The following is a 13,071-nucleotide window of genomic DNA, read 5'->3' as shown; positions in this document are numbered from 1 at the left end:
GCTTCCCCCGTTGCCCTGCTGTCCCCAGCATGCTCCAGAGTGGTGCAGCTCCCCCAGATGGGGATATGGGGCTGGCACCAGGCTCAGCCCAGGCCCTGGGGGGGAAGCATCACATGGCTGCCACCATGTGCCTGTCCTGGAGCCACTCATCTCTCCCCAGCTGAAGGAGGACCACCAGAAAGCACTGCTGCGACGGGAGTTTGAGCTGCAGAGCCTCAACCTGCAGAGGCGGCTGGAGCAGAAGTTCTGGAGCCAGGAAAAGAACCTGCTGGTGCAGGAGTCACAGCAGTTCAGGCAGAGCTTCCTCCTGCTCTTCATGAAGCTCAAGTGGTTCCTCAAGCGCTGGCGCCAGGGCAAGGTGGTGCACAGTGAGGGCGAGGACTTTTTGGAGGTACAGTGGGCTGTCATGGAGGGGAGACCACACTGTTGGGTGTGTCCCTCACGCCTGTTTGTCCTGCCCAGGGCTGTTTGGGTGTCCCCCATCCCTGCCCAGGGGCTGTGGGTCCCCATATCACCCCAGCCATGGTGTGACCCACAGGTGAACAGCATGAAGGAGCTGTACCTGCTGCTGGAAGAGGAGGAGCTAGCCCCACAGCAACAGGCAGACAACAAGATGTGTGCCGGGGACACCTGGACCCCCAACACGGTGAGCAGGGTCCCCACAAGCCCAGGGGGTGGATCAGGGTAGGATCAGCCCCTGCTGTGGCTGGCGGCTCCTCTTGGGGTGTGTGCCTGGGTGGGGATGGTCCCCTGCCATGGTGCCTTCCCCTGTCCCTCACCTTGGCAGCAGCCTGCAGGGCTGGGATGCAGAGAGGACAGCTCCCACAGAGTCCCAGCCTGTTGGGTCCCCTCGTGCTGCCTGTGCTCACCCCTGTTCTCCTGCAGCCCAACGAGTGCATCAAGACTCTGGCAGACATGAAGGTGACCCTGAAGGAGCTGTGCACGGAGCTGCGGGAGGAGCGGCGCGGTGCCAGCGAGCTGCAGCAGCAGTTCACCAAGGCCAAGGCTGCCTGGGAGATGGAGCGTGCTGAGCTCAAGTGCCACATCGCCCAGGTGGGCAGTGCCAGGGCCCCCCCCGTGCCTGCTGGGGGGCTGGGGGCCTGCCTGTGCCCTGTGCCAAGCATTGGGCTGGGAGCAGGGTGGCACTGTGGGAATCTTAATTAGCAGCCACTCAGGCAGGAGAGTTTCCATGGCAACGGGGCTGGCATGGAAATCTGCCTGTGGAGCAGCAGAGGATGCTCTTTATTCCTCTGTCTGGGGAGGGTGGGATGGGACAGGGGCTCAGCATCCCTCCTGAGGACAGGCAGCTGAGAGCAGTATCAGAGCCCACCTCTCCCCCACCCCAAGTCACAGTGCAGGATCCCTGTGGATGCTGCAGAAGGGATGCAAGGCTGCAGGGAAGGCAGGAGGTGGAGGGAGGGCTGCCTGGGCACTGGGGGAAGCTCCTGCCTGTAGGATGAGTCCCACCAGTCCCCTAGCCCTGCCCTTCCAGTGCTGAGAGGTTTCCACTCATGCTGTGCTGGCAGCAGCCCATGGCTGTACATCGGCTCTGCTCCCCAGCACAGGTGCCAGCACTTTCCAGGCAGGATTTCTCCTGGCAGAGCATGAGTCCCCAGTTCCCTTATCTCCTCCTCAAAAGCAAGCAGAGCAGCCATGGTGGCACCACCTCACTGGTGCTGCATCCTTGGGGGCCACTCAGGTGATGGTGCCCCTCTCCAGGAGCCATGTCCTGCAGGCAGGAGCACAGCCAGGCAGGCAGGACATTCAGCCTGTGTCCTGCTGGGTGACCATCTGCTGGCCAGCTGGCATGATGTGGCTGCAAGCCAGGGCTGGCCATGGCTTGGCTGTGCCATGAGCAAGCCATGTTGTGTGTGTCGCGTCCTTGGGGACATGCTTATTGCCCAGCCTGGCAGCATGGGACTGGCACTGCAGCCCTGCCTGTTGGCTGGAGATGTCCAGCACCACACTGGAGCCCTGGGTCCCTCACAGCCACCACCATGTCCCCACAGCTGGAGTCAAAGGCAGGCAAAGGGATCGCAGAGCGTGCGCTGCCAGACTGGAAGGTGGCACTGAAGAGGGAGCGTGAGGAGCACCAGCATCTCCTGGCCGAGTCCTACAGCGCTGTCATGGACCTCACCAAGCAGCTGCAGATCAGCGAGAAGAACTGGAACCAGGAGAAGGTGGAGCTGCTGGCTCGCTTCAAGGAGGAGCAGCAGCAGGCAGAGCAGCAAGCAAAGGACCTGCAGAACAAACTCAACCAGGTATGGTGTCTCCCATCCTGCACGTGTCCTCCAGCCTCTGCTGCTTGCCCCGAGAATGTTTCATGCTTTTGCTTTGCCCAGAGAGGCTCGTGTTGCACTTGTTGAGTGACCAATACATTTTCCAGTTGCAGAAAGGATCCAATCCATGGGCATTGAAGCACTCTGAAATGGAGAAGCACGGCAGCAACTGGAAAGAGGTGGGTAAGAGAAGGTGGAGTGCTCTCAGGATGCTCCTAGGTCTGTGCTAAGGGTTAGATGGGAGGATGTGTGAATCCCAGTTAAAACCCCCTTAAACAGCAAATGAGGCTGCAAGGGAGAGCACCAGGAGAATGAGAGCATGAAGGAAATGGCTGAACCCCCAAGAGCTTCTGTGGGGTTATAAAAAGCTGATTTTAAATAGATATGGTTGCAGCAAGCCCCATGCAGTCCTGGGACTGCTGTGCCTCAGTGTGTGGGGAAGCTGGTGGTGCTGGAGGGGAGCAGGATGCAGCCCCTGAGCTCCAGCCCATCTCTGTGCTCTGGTCCTGTGCTTGGCTGACTCTGGAGCTTTCTCCTGTGCCCTCCTAGGCTCTCAATGAGAAAATCACAGACAAGGAGACAATCTCTGAAGCAGAAGCCAAGGGAACCAACCTCAAAAGGTGAGTGTGCTGATGCCTCCATAGTCCCTGGAACATAGAGGGCTTGACATGCCTGAGAGTCACAGGGGAGATGCAACCCTGTTCCAGGATAGTCCTGGAAGCAAAGGGCTCCCTGTGAGGAGCAGGACTGGGTGCCCAGGAAGGTCCCATTGGGGTGGGAGCAGAGTGCCTCAGCTGTCCCCCCAATCCCCTTCCCTGCCCCCTTTTGATCCCTATCCTCTCACTTCCCACAGGACCAAGTCTGTTTCCTCCATGTCAGAGTTTGAAAGCTTGCTCGACTGTTCTCCCTACCTCTCTGGAAAGACGGTGCCAGGGCTGGGTGACCATGCCCGGTGCAAAAAGTCATCCTCAACCACCCAGATGCTGCCCAACGGGATCCGGGACAGCACCAGCCTTCCTCCCTCCAACTGTACATATGTGAATATCGAACAACCTGCCCCTGACAGCCTGGCCAAGGAGAAGCTGGGCATCTCCTCCTGGGACTACTCACGGGCAAGCAGCCTCTCCGGGCACGACCCAGCTCAGAAACAAATCCAGAGGAGCTACACGGCCCCTGACAAGACGGGGATCCGCATCTACTACAGCCCGCCGGTGGTGCGGCGGCTGGAGGCGCCTCTGGTGCACAACAAGGAGGGCAAGATCATGATCGAGCCCGGATTCCTGTTCACCATGGCCAAGCCCAAGGAGCCGGAGGAGTCGGCCAGCGCCGAGGGCACCTACAGCCAGTGGCTGTGCAACTTCTCCAAGCAGCAGCAGGAGCTGCTGGACGGCGGCGCGGGGGAGAGCGCGGTGCCGCCGGTGCCACGCTTCCCGCCCTCGCTGCACGACCTGGAGATCTCCGGCAACATGAGCGACGACATGAAGGAGATCACCAACTGCGTGCGCCAGGCCATCCGCTCCAGCTCGCTCGAGAGGAAGGTGAAAAGCACCTCCAGCCAGACAGTGGGGCTGGCCCACGTGGGCACACAGACCATCCAGACGGTGAGCGTGGGCCTGCAGACCGACCTGCCCCGTGGTGCTGGCATGCATGGCAAGAGCTGGTCCCCGCGCAGCTCCTCCCTCGTGTCCGTGCGCAGCAAGCAGATCTCCTCCTCCCTGGATAAGGTCCACTCCAGGATCGAGCGGCCGTGCTGCTCCCCAAAATACGGCTCTCCGAAGCTCCAGAGGAGGTCTTCCTCCAAGCTGGACGCCTCCAAGGACAGGAGCCTGTGGAACTTGCACCAGAGCAAGCAGAACGGCTCTGCCTGGGCCCGCTCCACCACCACCCGCGACAGCCCCGTCCTCAGCAACATCAACGATGGCCTGTCCAGCCTGTTCAGCGTGGTGGAGCACACGGGCAGCACCGAGTCCATCTGGAAGCCGGGCTGCCCTGAGAGCAGCCGGGCCAAGCCCGAAGCACCCAAGTATGGCCTCGTGCAGGAGTTCTTCAGGAACGTCTGCGGGCGGGCGCAGAGCCCCACTGCCCCCCAGGAGAAGAAGGAGGCCACCGGGGAGGAGAGCAAGAGAGCCGAGCACCCCAGCCCCGCCACCCACCACGAAAACATCTCCCGTGTCTTGAACAAGAAGGTCCTCAAGCAGGGCAGCTGCGAGGACCCCAAGCCCTCGTCCCCTGGCCAGGGCAGTAAGGACGCAGCCCTGCGGGACCCCGACCTCATCTCGGCTCTAGCCAGCGAGGTAACGAGGCACGGAGCCCCCCGGGGTGTCCCGCCGTGGCGGGGGACAGGGTGCCTGACCCCTCTAACTCCGCTGTGCCCTGTCTATCTTTGCAGGACACGGCGTGTGACTGCAGCTCCCAGTCCCTCACCTCGTGCTTTGCCCGGCCATCCCGCTCCGCGGTCCGCCACTCCCCCTCCAAGTGCAAACTGCACCCCGCGGACCCCCCCAGGGCAGAGGAGAAGCCGGGGGCCTCGAGTGAGTGAGGACGGGGGGCCGGGGGACGCAGCATGGCTGCCATCCACTGTCCTGCCGGAAGAGCGCCCGCGCTGAGCCCGCGGGGCCCCTCGCGGAGGCGGCGCGGGCTCATCTGTCTCCTAAACGTCCCCTCGGCCCCGGGGACGCTTACGAAGCAGATGTGGAGCCGGAGGTAGCCCCGGGCTGCGGGGACACCCTGGCAGGGTGGCTGCATCACCTCCTGCCTGCGCAGGGACCCGCTGTCGGCACCGGCACCGGGGGTCCTGGCGGTGCCACCGCGCCGGGAGTGTCAGCGAGACCCTGCTATGCCGAGGGCTGAGAAAGGGAGAGCAGCCATGGGAGGCGCTGCTGCTGTCGATAGGGAGGGCTGGGCCGCTGTAGGGAAGCACCGGCCGAGGGGTGATGCTGCACCCACCCCGCGGATGGAGGGTGCTGGCTGTGGCTGCTGCCTGCCCTGCCCTGCCTGGGCTCCAGCATCCTGCGGCATCCCGGGCCCATTGCCCGATTGCTGCGCGGTTGCATCAGCCGCGGGCTGAGTGTGCTTCCCCAGCAGGAAGGAGGAGGGAGGCTCCCTGTGCTCACCCGGGCTGGGCTGGCTGGGGGCCCTCTTCGGTCACCCTCCCGCTCTTGGGGTGCTGCTGAGGCCCTTGGCTGCTGGCAGGGGTCTGGGTGGTCCCCGGGCTCCTCCAGCTGCAGGTTGGGATCGCTGGGTGCACAGCATGGGGAGAGGTGGCCTGTGCCTCTGTGTGTGTGTGTGCGCACATCCCCTGCTCCCAAGGGGTTGTGGTACCCCTGCCTGGCACCCACCTCCCTGCTTGGGGCCACTTGTAGTTATTTCTTCTCCAAGTGCTGAATATACATATTTCTCTTTTGTTTTTCTTTCTTTTCTTTCTTTTTTTTTTTTTTTTTTGTATCTCCACTTCTGGCCCTGCCCAACTCCGGACAGCCTGCAATGTAAAACCAAGTGCATTTTAAAAATCCCGAAATGAGCTACTTTGGAGAGGCACCAATTGGATTAAGAGATTGTGGTTTGGGAGGCTGCAGCGTGGCCCGTGGTCTGCGCCGCACATCCCTCTGTCACCACCAGAAAAAGCCTTACCCAGGGAGGGAGGGGGCAGCAGCCACAGCCCCCACAGCACTGCAGAGCTCCTGGGGCTGGGGGACTGCTACCCACTCCCACACAGAGCAGCCTTGGTGCCCCTGTGCAGCTCCAGGAGAGAACAGAGATTTCTGAGGCAGCTGCCTGACCTATTTTCCAGCCACCTGCCAGGGCCCAGGCAGGGATTCACCCAGATGGAGCTGCCTGCAGGTGCCTGGGGCTCTACACTGCTCTGGGGCTGTGTGCCCTGTTCTGGGGGCTCTGTGCACCACTCCAAGGGCTCTGCATTGCCCCAGGGGCTCCATCCACTGCTCCAAGGACTCTGCATTGCTCTGGGGCTCTGTAGAGTGCTCCAGGAGCTCTGTACACCACTCCAAGGGCTCTGTGCATCGCTCTGGAGCTCTGTACACCACTCCAAGGGCTCTGTGCATCGCTCTGGAGCTCTGTACACCACTCCAAGGGCTCTGTGCATCACTCTGGAGCTCTGTACACCGCTCCCAGGGCCTCTGCACATTGTCATCTCACAGTTTCTCTAAGAACTGCCGGTGCTGCCAAGGCTGCTGCCCTCTCCTGCCCGCAGCAGCTGCTGCATCACTGCCACGTCGCAGCCTCCGTCAGCATCTCCGTGACAGCCGCTCACTGCCGGTGTCCCCGGACACACCAGCATCAGCCAGGGCCCAGCAGGCCCACTACCCATGGCCTTTTGCTCCTGCAGCACCCAGCCAGCCCCCAGGGGACCCTCATCACCCAGCTGGGTGCTGCCCACCCTCACCAGCAGCCAGGGCCGGGCTGTGTCCCTGCCTGCCACGGAGGAGTTGGGTCCAGCACTGCCACGGGCAATCTCCTGCTGTACATAGATATTTTTGGGGTGGTTTTTAGCATTTTCATGGATAATCGGGGTTTTGGTTTGGTTTGGTTTTTTTAAAAGACTCTCTACTTTTTTGGAATGTGGTTTCTCATTTTTAAAACTGCCTTTTAATTATTTGTAATATTGGTCAGTTCTGTCTTACTCTGTCAATAGCGGTGCTGGGCATTTCACAGGGGGGCTGAGATGAAGCCGGCAAGGAATTTGTGGGGAATATTTGCTTGAGGTGTGGAGTTGGCTGATTCTACTCCAGCCCCTCCATGGATTCTGCCCCTGCCCACATGCCAGTGCCCAGCCTGGGGTGAAACCTGAGGTGTTTTGGGTAAAGCCGTTGGCCCCTGCCCTGTCCTCCTGCTTCCTCTCACCAGCCCATGCCAAGGTCGCATGAAGGGCACCTCCTGCCCCGATGACAGGCTCTCTGCCCACCCCATCCTGCACCCCTGTGTCATGCCTGCTTGTTGTGTGATGAATAAAGGCCCTGCAACCCCTCACCCCCACCCTTGGTGCTGCCTTCCCATGCTGTGGTGGGGGGGACTGTGCTGCCTGTCCTGTCTGGGGCAGTGCTGCTGCAGAGGGAGGTGTGGGGTGACCTGATCCTGTGCCTCTGTTCCTGCCATCCTGCCTGCTGCCCAGCCCACACATGGTGTCCCATGCTCTCCTCACCCACCTGTCTGTCCCTGGCACCATCCCCATGTGCTGACCCCAGCTGTGCCACACCAGCAGGGCTCCTTGTCAACTCCCACAGGTCCTCACTGCCAGCACTGTCACCTCACACTAGGCTGCCCTCAGCTCTGCATTGTCCCTGTGATGCTGGTGTTTGTCACGGCTGCCATGTGCCATGCCAGCCTGCCCACAGCTCACCCCAGCCTGCACACACACCCACATCCCCCTTCCTCTGCTGCCCATGGCCCCCTGCCCTTGTGCCCTTCAGTTGGACTTGGTGCTCTCAGAGATCATTTCCAACCTTAATGATTCTGTGATTCCCTGATCACCTGCTGGTCCCAGCCTCCCCTCAGGTTCATTCCATTAAACTCTCCCACCCTGAGGTCCTCCATCACCCACTAAAACCCTCCCTCCTTCTTGGCTCTTCCATCATCCTTCATGTCCTATCTCTTTCACCCCTGCTCTTGTTCCATCCCTCTTTATTGTGCCCTTTCATCAACCCTAATCCAACCCAGCCCTCCTTCCTCCTTCCTGTGCTACTCCATCCCATTCCTCCTTCCCTTGTTCCCACCATACCCCATCCCTCCTGTGTATCTTCTTTTATGTCCCAACCCTTTTTCCACTGCTCCTCTGTTGTTCACCCATCCCTCCTTCCTTGCAGTAATCTACTGTGTCCCATCCTTCCCTGACACCCTCCTCCATCACCCACCAGGTCCTGCCCTTTTCTGTGCTCATCCATCAGCCACCATATCCTGTCCCTCCTTCCTGTCCTGCATCCTCCTTCATGTCCTGTCCTTTCTTGTGCTCCACTGTCACTCACCACCTCCAATCCCACCCTGTTCTCCCCAGTCCCTTCACATCCCATCCCTCCTTCCACACTCCTTCCTGACAGTGTGCTGCCATCAGCTGTGTCCCATCCCTCCCTGCCATGCTCTGCTCCTCCATTACCCACCATGTCCCCTCCCACCCTCTTGTGCTCCTGCATCCTACACTCCTACACTTCCCACATCCTATCCCTCCTTGTCCTGCTCCATCACCCACCACCTCCCATCCCTCCTTCCTTTGTTCCTCCACTGCCCTCCATATCCCACCTATCCCACCCTCCAGTCTTCCTGCCACACTTCGTTCCCATCCCTCTAACCTGCTCCTCCATTTACCACATCCTGTTCCTTACCTGCATTCACCACCACCTTCTTCTCATGTTTTTTCCTTCTTCACTTTCACCTGCCCCATCCATCCTTGCCTTGCTTTGCCTCCAGCTTTTCCTTTCATATTCATGTCAACATTTCACTGTCTTCTTCAGCTCCCCCACCACTGCCCTCTACATCTTACCTGCTTATTCTCCCTTAGCTCCCACCTTCACCCCAACCTCCTCCACTCATCTTCTCCACATTTCTTCATCCTCTTCTCTCTTCCTATCTCCTCTCTCAACCTCCTTCACTTCCCATCCCAAAATCCACCCTCCCCTCCCACCATTTCACCATCCTTTCAACTGCTAATTCACCCAATTTTACCTTTTCCACCTCCACATTTCCAGTCCCTCTTTGTGCTTATCCATTTCCCATTTCCTCATTCATCCTCCTCCACTGCCCTCCAGTCTTTGTCTTCTTCTGTCCCCTCAGTGTCTCTCTGTTCCTCCTGTCATCCATGTCCATCTCACAGTGTTTCCTCATCCTTCCTCTTCTTCTCTATCTCCCCCCATCTTTTCCTCCACTCTTCTTGTTTTCCTCTTTGATTTTGTCCACCTTCTTCATCCTCCACTTCCCACTGTCCTCCATCCTTCCCCATGCCCCACACCACCCACTATTTGCCTGTCCTTCCTCACCCTCCACTTCCTACCATCTGCCCAGTCTCCTCATCCTCCCCAACCTCACTTTTCATATTCATTGTCCTTTCCACCATCTTCCATCTCCTTCACCCTCCATCTCATACTTCTTCCTCCACCTCAGTTCTTCCTGTGACCCTTCACTTCCCATTGTTCCCCATACTTTGTCCTGCAATTTCACCTCTTCCCTGTCCCTCTCACACATGACCTCTGCCTATCTCACCATCCTGTGTCAGTTGCCTTCCACAGTGTCCCTGTTTCTCCTTATGCTCCTCCACTTCTCCCCACCTTCCTATCCCTCTTTATCCTCTAAGTGTCCCACCAACCTCACGATTTCCCTCCCCACCCCTCCCTGACCTCCAGCCATCCTTCCTTACCTCACAGCTCCGTCTCTAACTGGCCTTACATTCTCCTTCATCTCCTACCTCTGTCCTGACTTCCAATCTTCTCCCAGTCTGACCTCTCCCATTCCTCCCTGCACTCTTTTACTCCCAGCCCATCTGACTCCAGCTACAATTTTCTGCTTCTCTTCCCACTTCTCCTGCCTTATATCCCATCCCTTACCAACACAGGAAAGCCACTACCAGCTCAGCCACCCCTGATGCACTCAGGAAGGGCCCTTCCTGCCATCAGAAAACACTTCTCCCTAGGGCTAGTGCAGCTGGACTGGTCATGGGGGAAAAGGGGATGACCTCTGCCCTTAGAAGGTTTCAGTACCAGATAAAGGTTTCAGCCAGATAAAGTCACCAATGTCCCAATCTAACATTAGCAATAACTGATGTGGAACATGCAGCTTGACTAGATTCCCCTAGGATCACTTCCAGCAATGAAGGATTTCCAAGAGGGGCAAGAAAGGCCAGGAATGGCTTTGAATGCATTGCTTGGGATGCTGTAGGACATGAAGAACTATCCCTGCCACTTGCAGCTGCTCCATGGTGCTCAAGCAGACCCACCACACACGCTGCTCCAGCAGGACCATCCCATGCTCCACAAGGACCATCCCACTGTGCTCAAGCAGGGCCATGCCATGCTGCCTGAGCAGGGCCATTCCATGCTGCTCCAGCAGGACCATCCCATGCTGATTGAGCAGGACCATCCCACCCTGCTTGATCAGCAGCACCCCAAACTGCTCAAGCAGGACCTCTCCAGGCTGCTTGGGCAGGATCATCCAATGTAGTTGGAGCAGAACCTTCCCATGTTGCCCAAGCAGGACCACTCCATGTCACTTGAGCAGGACCACTCCAGGCTGTTCAAGCAGGACCATTCCCAGGCTGCTTGAGTACCATGGACCAACCCAAAGAGGCCTCCTGAAAAAGCTGCCAGCTCCCAGGCCAGTGAGTGATCCCTGAGATGTCCCTTCAGACCCAAGAGCCAGGGATCTTTCATCGTCCTTGTTTTCTGCCCCTTGGGCTGGGCCCTGCAGGGCCATCCCCTTCCAACAGCCTTACAGCTGCAGTAGGGCACCAGGCTGCTGGCAGTGCTGCCAAGGAGAGGACAGGTCTCCTCTCCATGCCAAGGGAGCTCCAAACCCTGCAGGACCCGCATGCAGGACCTTCTCAGAGCATCCCACATCACTCACGCACAAGGCCCAGCCAGCCTCACTTCACTGAAAACTGCCTTGCCATGCTGGAGGCTCCCAGCCATCCCATGGAGGGGAGAATGCCCTTTCCTAGGGGATGTCCCACTGCAGGGACACAGCACCCAGTGTCTTTATAGGGTGGGTGTGACATTTGTAAAGCATTCCTGCCCATATGCCTTCCTGGCTGGGAAAATCTGGGGGAGGGTGGAGGGAATTTGCTACCTGTGTTAGGAACTAGCTGAACTTATGTGTCTCCCCAAGCTGGATTTCTTATTCCAAATGTTCAAATTGTTGTATATTGTACTGGGATTTTTACATTGAATTATTGTAGAAAACAAAAATTTAAACCGAGTCTGTTAAAAAATAAACATTAAAAATCTCTATGAAAAAATAAATGTGAGCTTGTCTCCAAGTCCTCTCCTTACAAACGTGCCAGAGCAGGGATGTGTCTCCAGCGGTGAATTTCCAGCGTGAGACCACACCACCCTCTGGTGTCAGCACCGACCTCAGCTCCGTGCTGGCCCTGCTCCCATCGTGTCCCTTCACTCCTTGTCCCTTTGCTCCCAGCCCTGCCTGGCTGCCGGCACACCTTAAATGCTGCTCAGTCAAAGCAGATCCCATCCTGCTGCCAGCACATGGCCTGGGGCAGGATGTGGCCAAGCCAGAAGGAAGCAAAAAAAAGAGCAGAGCTGCTTTGTTGGATGCTGGCATCACCCTCCCAGCCCCACTGGTGCTGATTCCCAATCTGCCAGAGTGTGGGATGTGCTCCTGTGTCCACACCACCTCAACCTGGGCATGACCAGAGCTCCAGCTATCCCTCCCTGCTCAATAAAACAGGGACAAAAGAAGGCAGCCACGTTTATGGCAGTGAAAGGACAGGCTCTGAAGCCTGGGGACAGCTCACACAGGGAAGCTGTTTATTAAACCCCAGTCTCCTTGCTGTGCTGCTGATGAAGGCACTGCCTCAGGAGAGGCAGTTTCCCTTCTCTGCAGCCCAGGCTTCCAAGAAATCTCTTACCGACCAGGCCCTCTCTCCCAGAATGAAAATAGCACCAGCTGGCAGAGCCCAAGTAAACAAATGAGCCACTGTGAGAGGAGAGAGCATCTTTATAAGTTAATTGGCCCCATCTAAGAGTCAGACAGACATTTTCCTGTGGATAGATCGCTCGAGAAGCTCAGGCAAACAGCACTAACATGTCTCCTGGGTTTGATTTATAAGCCTGATTGCATTACTAGCTCATCTCCATATAGAATGATTATGAATATATTGTCTGTACTCTGCAGAGGGCTAAATTACCAGGCTCTGATATTCATCAGCTACTCCTTGAAGCTTAAAAAGCCTCAAATTCAGAACCTTCTCTCCCAGTGACAGCAGGGGTAGAAAGGAAACAGCTCAGGGTTGATCTGTGTTTTCAGCACAACCTGGGCTGTTCTAACACCCTGATTAAGGGGTGGCAGGAGGGAAGAGAGCAGCCTGAGCCAAAGGGCTGTGGAGCAGGGAAGTGCAGGAACACAGAGCCAAGTGTATTGGTATTGAGCAGTTACATTTACAAACAAAGGAGCTGATAACTCCCTGCAGGACTGAAGGGCTCTTATCACGGTGCTGATTAAAATTTCCTCTGCAGCCAGCGACGAGGGGGAGTGTCCTCAGTGGGGAGACAGAAGAACCCGGTGTTTAACCCTGCTGCTGCTGAGTTGCTGATTCATCCAGCACAAGTGAAGGGCTGCACAGCCTGGCTGTGTGCTGAAAATTAACCCAGAAAGCCCCAGCAGGAAGATCCACAGCCTGGTCACATCCTCTCATTCCATCTCCTGTGCCTCCCACTCCATCTCACCCCTGCTCTGCAGGTCCCAGGAGTTTTTGCTGGTGTCACTTGTGATTCCTTCCAGATCCTTTAGTCTTTTGTTCTGCCCCTCAGTTCTCTGCCCTTGCCTGTGGTTAAAGAAATCTTTCCCTTCCCACTTTGGGATATTCTGATAAAGACTCCCAGTACCTCTGACATGGCCATGCAAGGCACAAACTTGTTGTGATAAGTTCACCAAGAGTAAGATCTATGATAAAAAGATGCCTTCTCTGATTAGCATCACTGACAGGTGTTACACCAAGCTGCTGAGTTTGCCTCACCAGACCCTGGTCCAGGCTGCCCTGCCCAGGAGATGCTCTGGGAGGAGTGGACAGGCAGTGGGAGAGAAGGTGGCTTGCTGTCCTCCTCCAGACAAGCCCATGAGG

At 57.5% G+C, this 13,071-nt stretch overlaps 1 protein-coding gene across 1 annotated transcript in view; it reads left to right on the top strand.

Annotated features, from left to right (window-relative positions):
* SOGA1 (suppressor of glucose, autophagy associated 1) overlaps positions 1-11,236 on the top strand; it is a 29,779-nt gene extending 18,543 nt beyond the window's left edge. Inside the window, 9 exon segments of the mRNA XM_036395539.2 lie at positions 161-391; positions 539-646; positions 886-1,053; positions 2,010-2,261; positions 2,387-2,458; positions 2,829-2,899; positions 3,133-4,573; positions 4,669-4,810; positions 5,757-11,236. Of these exon segments, the coding sequence (XP_036251432.2) occupies positions 161-391; positions 539-646; positions 886-1,053; positions 2,010-2,261; positions 2,387-2,458; positions 2,829-2,899; positions 3,133-4,573; positions 4,669-4,810; positions 5,757-5,785 (2,514 nt within the window). The 3' untranslated portion in view covers positions 5,786-11,236.
* The last annotated feature ends 1,835 nt before the right edge of the window (positions 11,237-13,071 follow it).

This window comes from Molothrus ater, chromosome 17, assembly GCF_012460135.2.
Source record: "Molothrus ater isolate BHLD 08-10-18 breed brown headed cowbird chromosome 17, BPBGC_Mater_1.1, whole genome shotgun sequence".
Taxonomy (NCBI): Eukaryota; Metazoa; Chordata; class Aves; order Passeriformes; family Icteridae; genus Molothrus; species Molothrus ater.
Note: the sequence above shows the minus strand (reverse complement) of the source record. Positions and strands in the feature narration are given on the sequence as shown.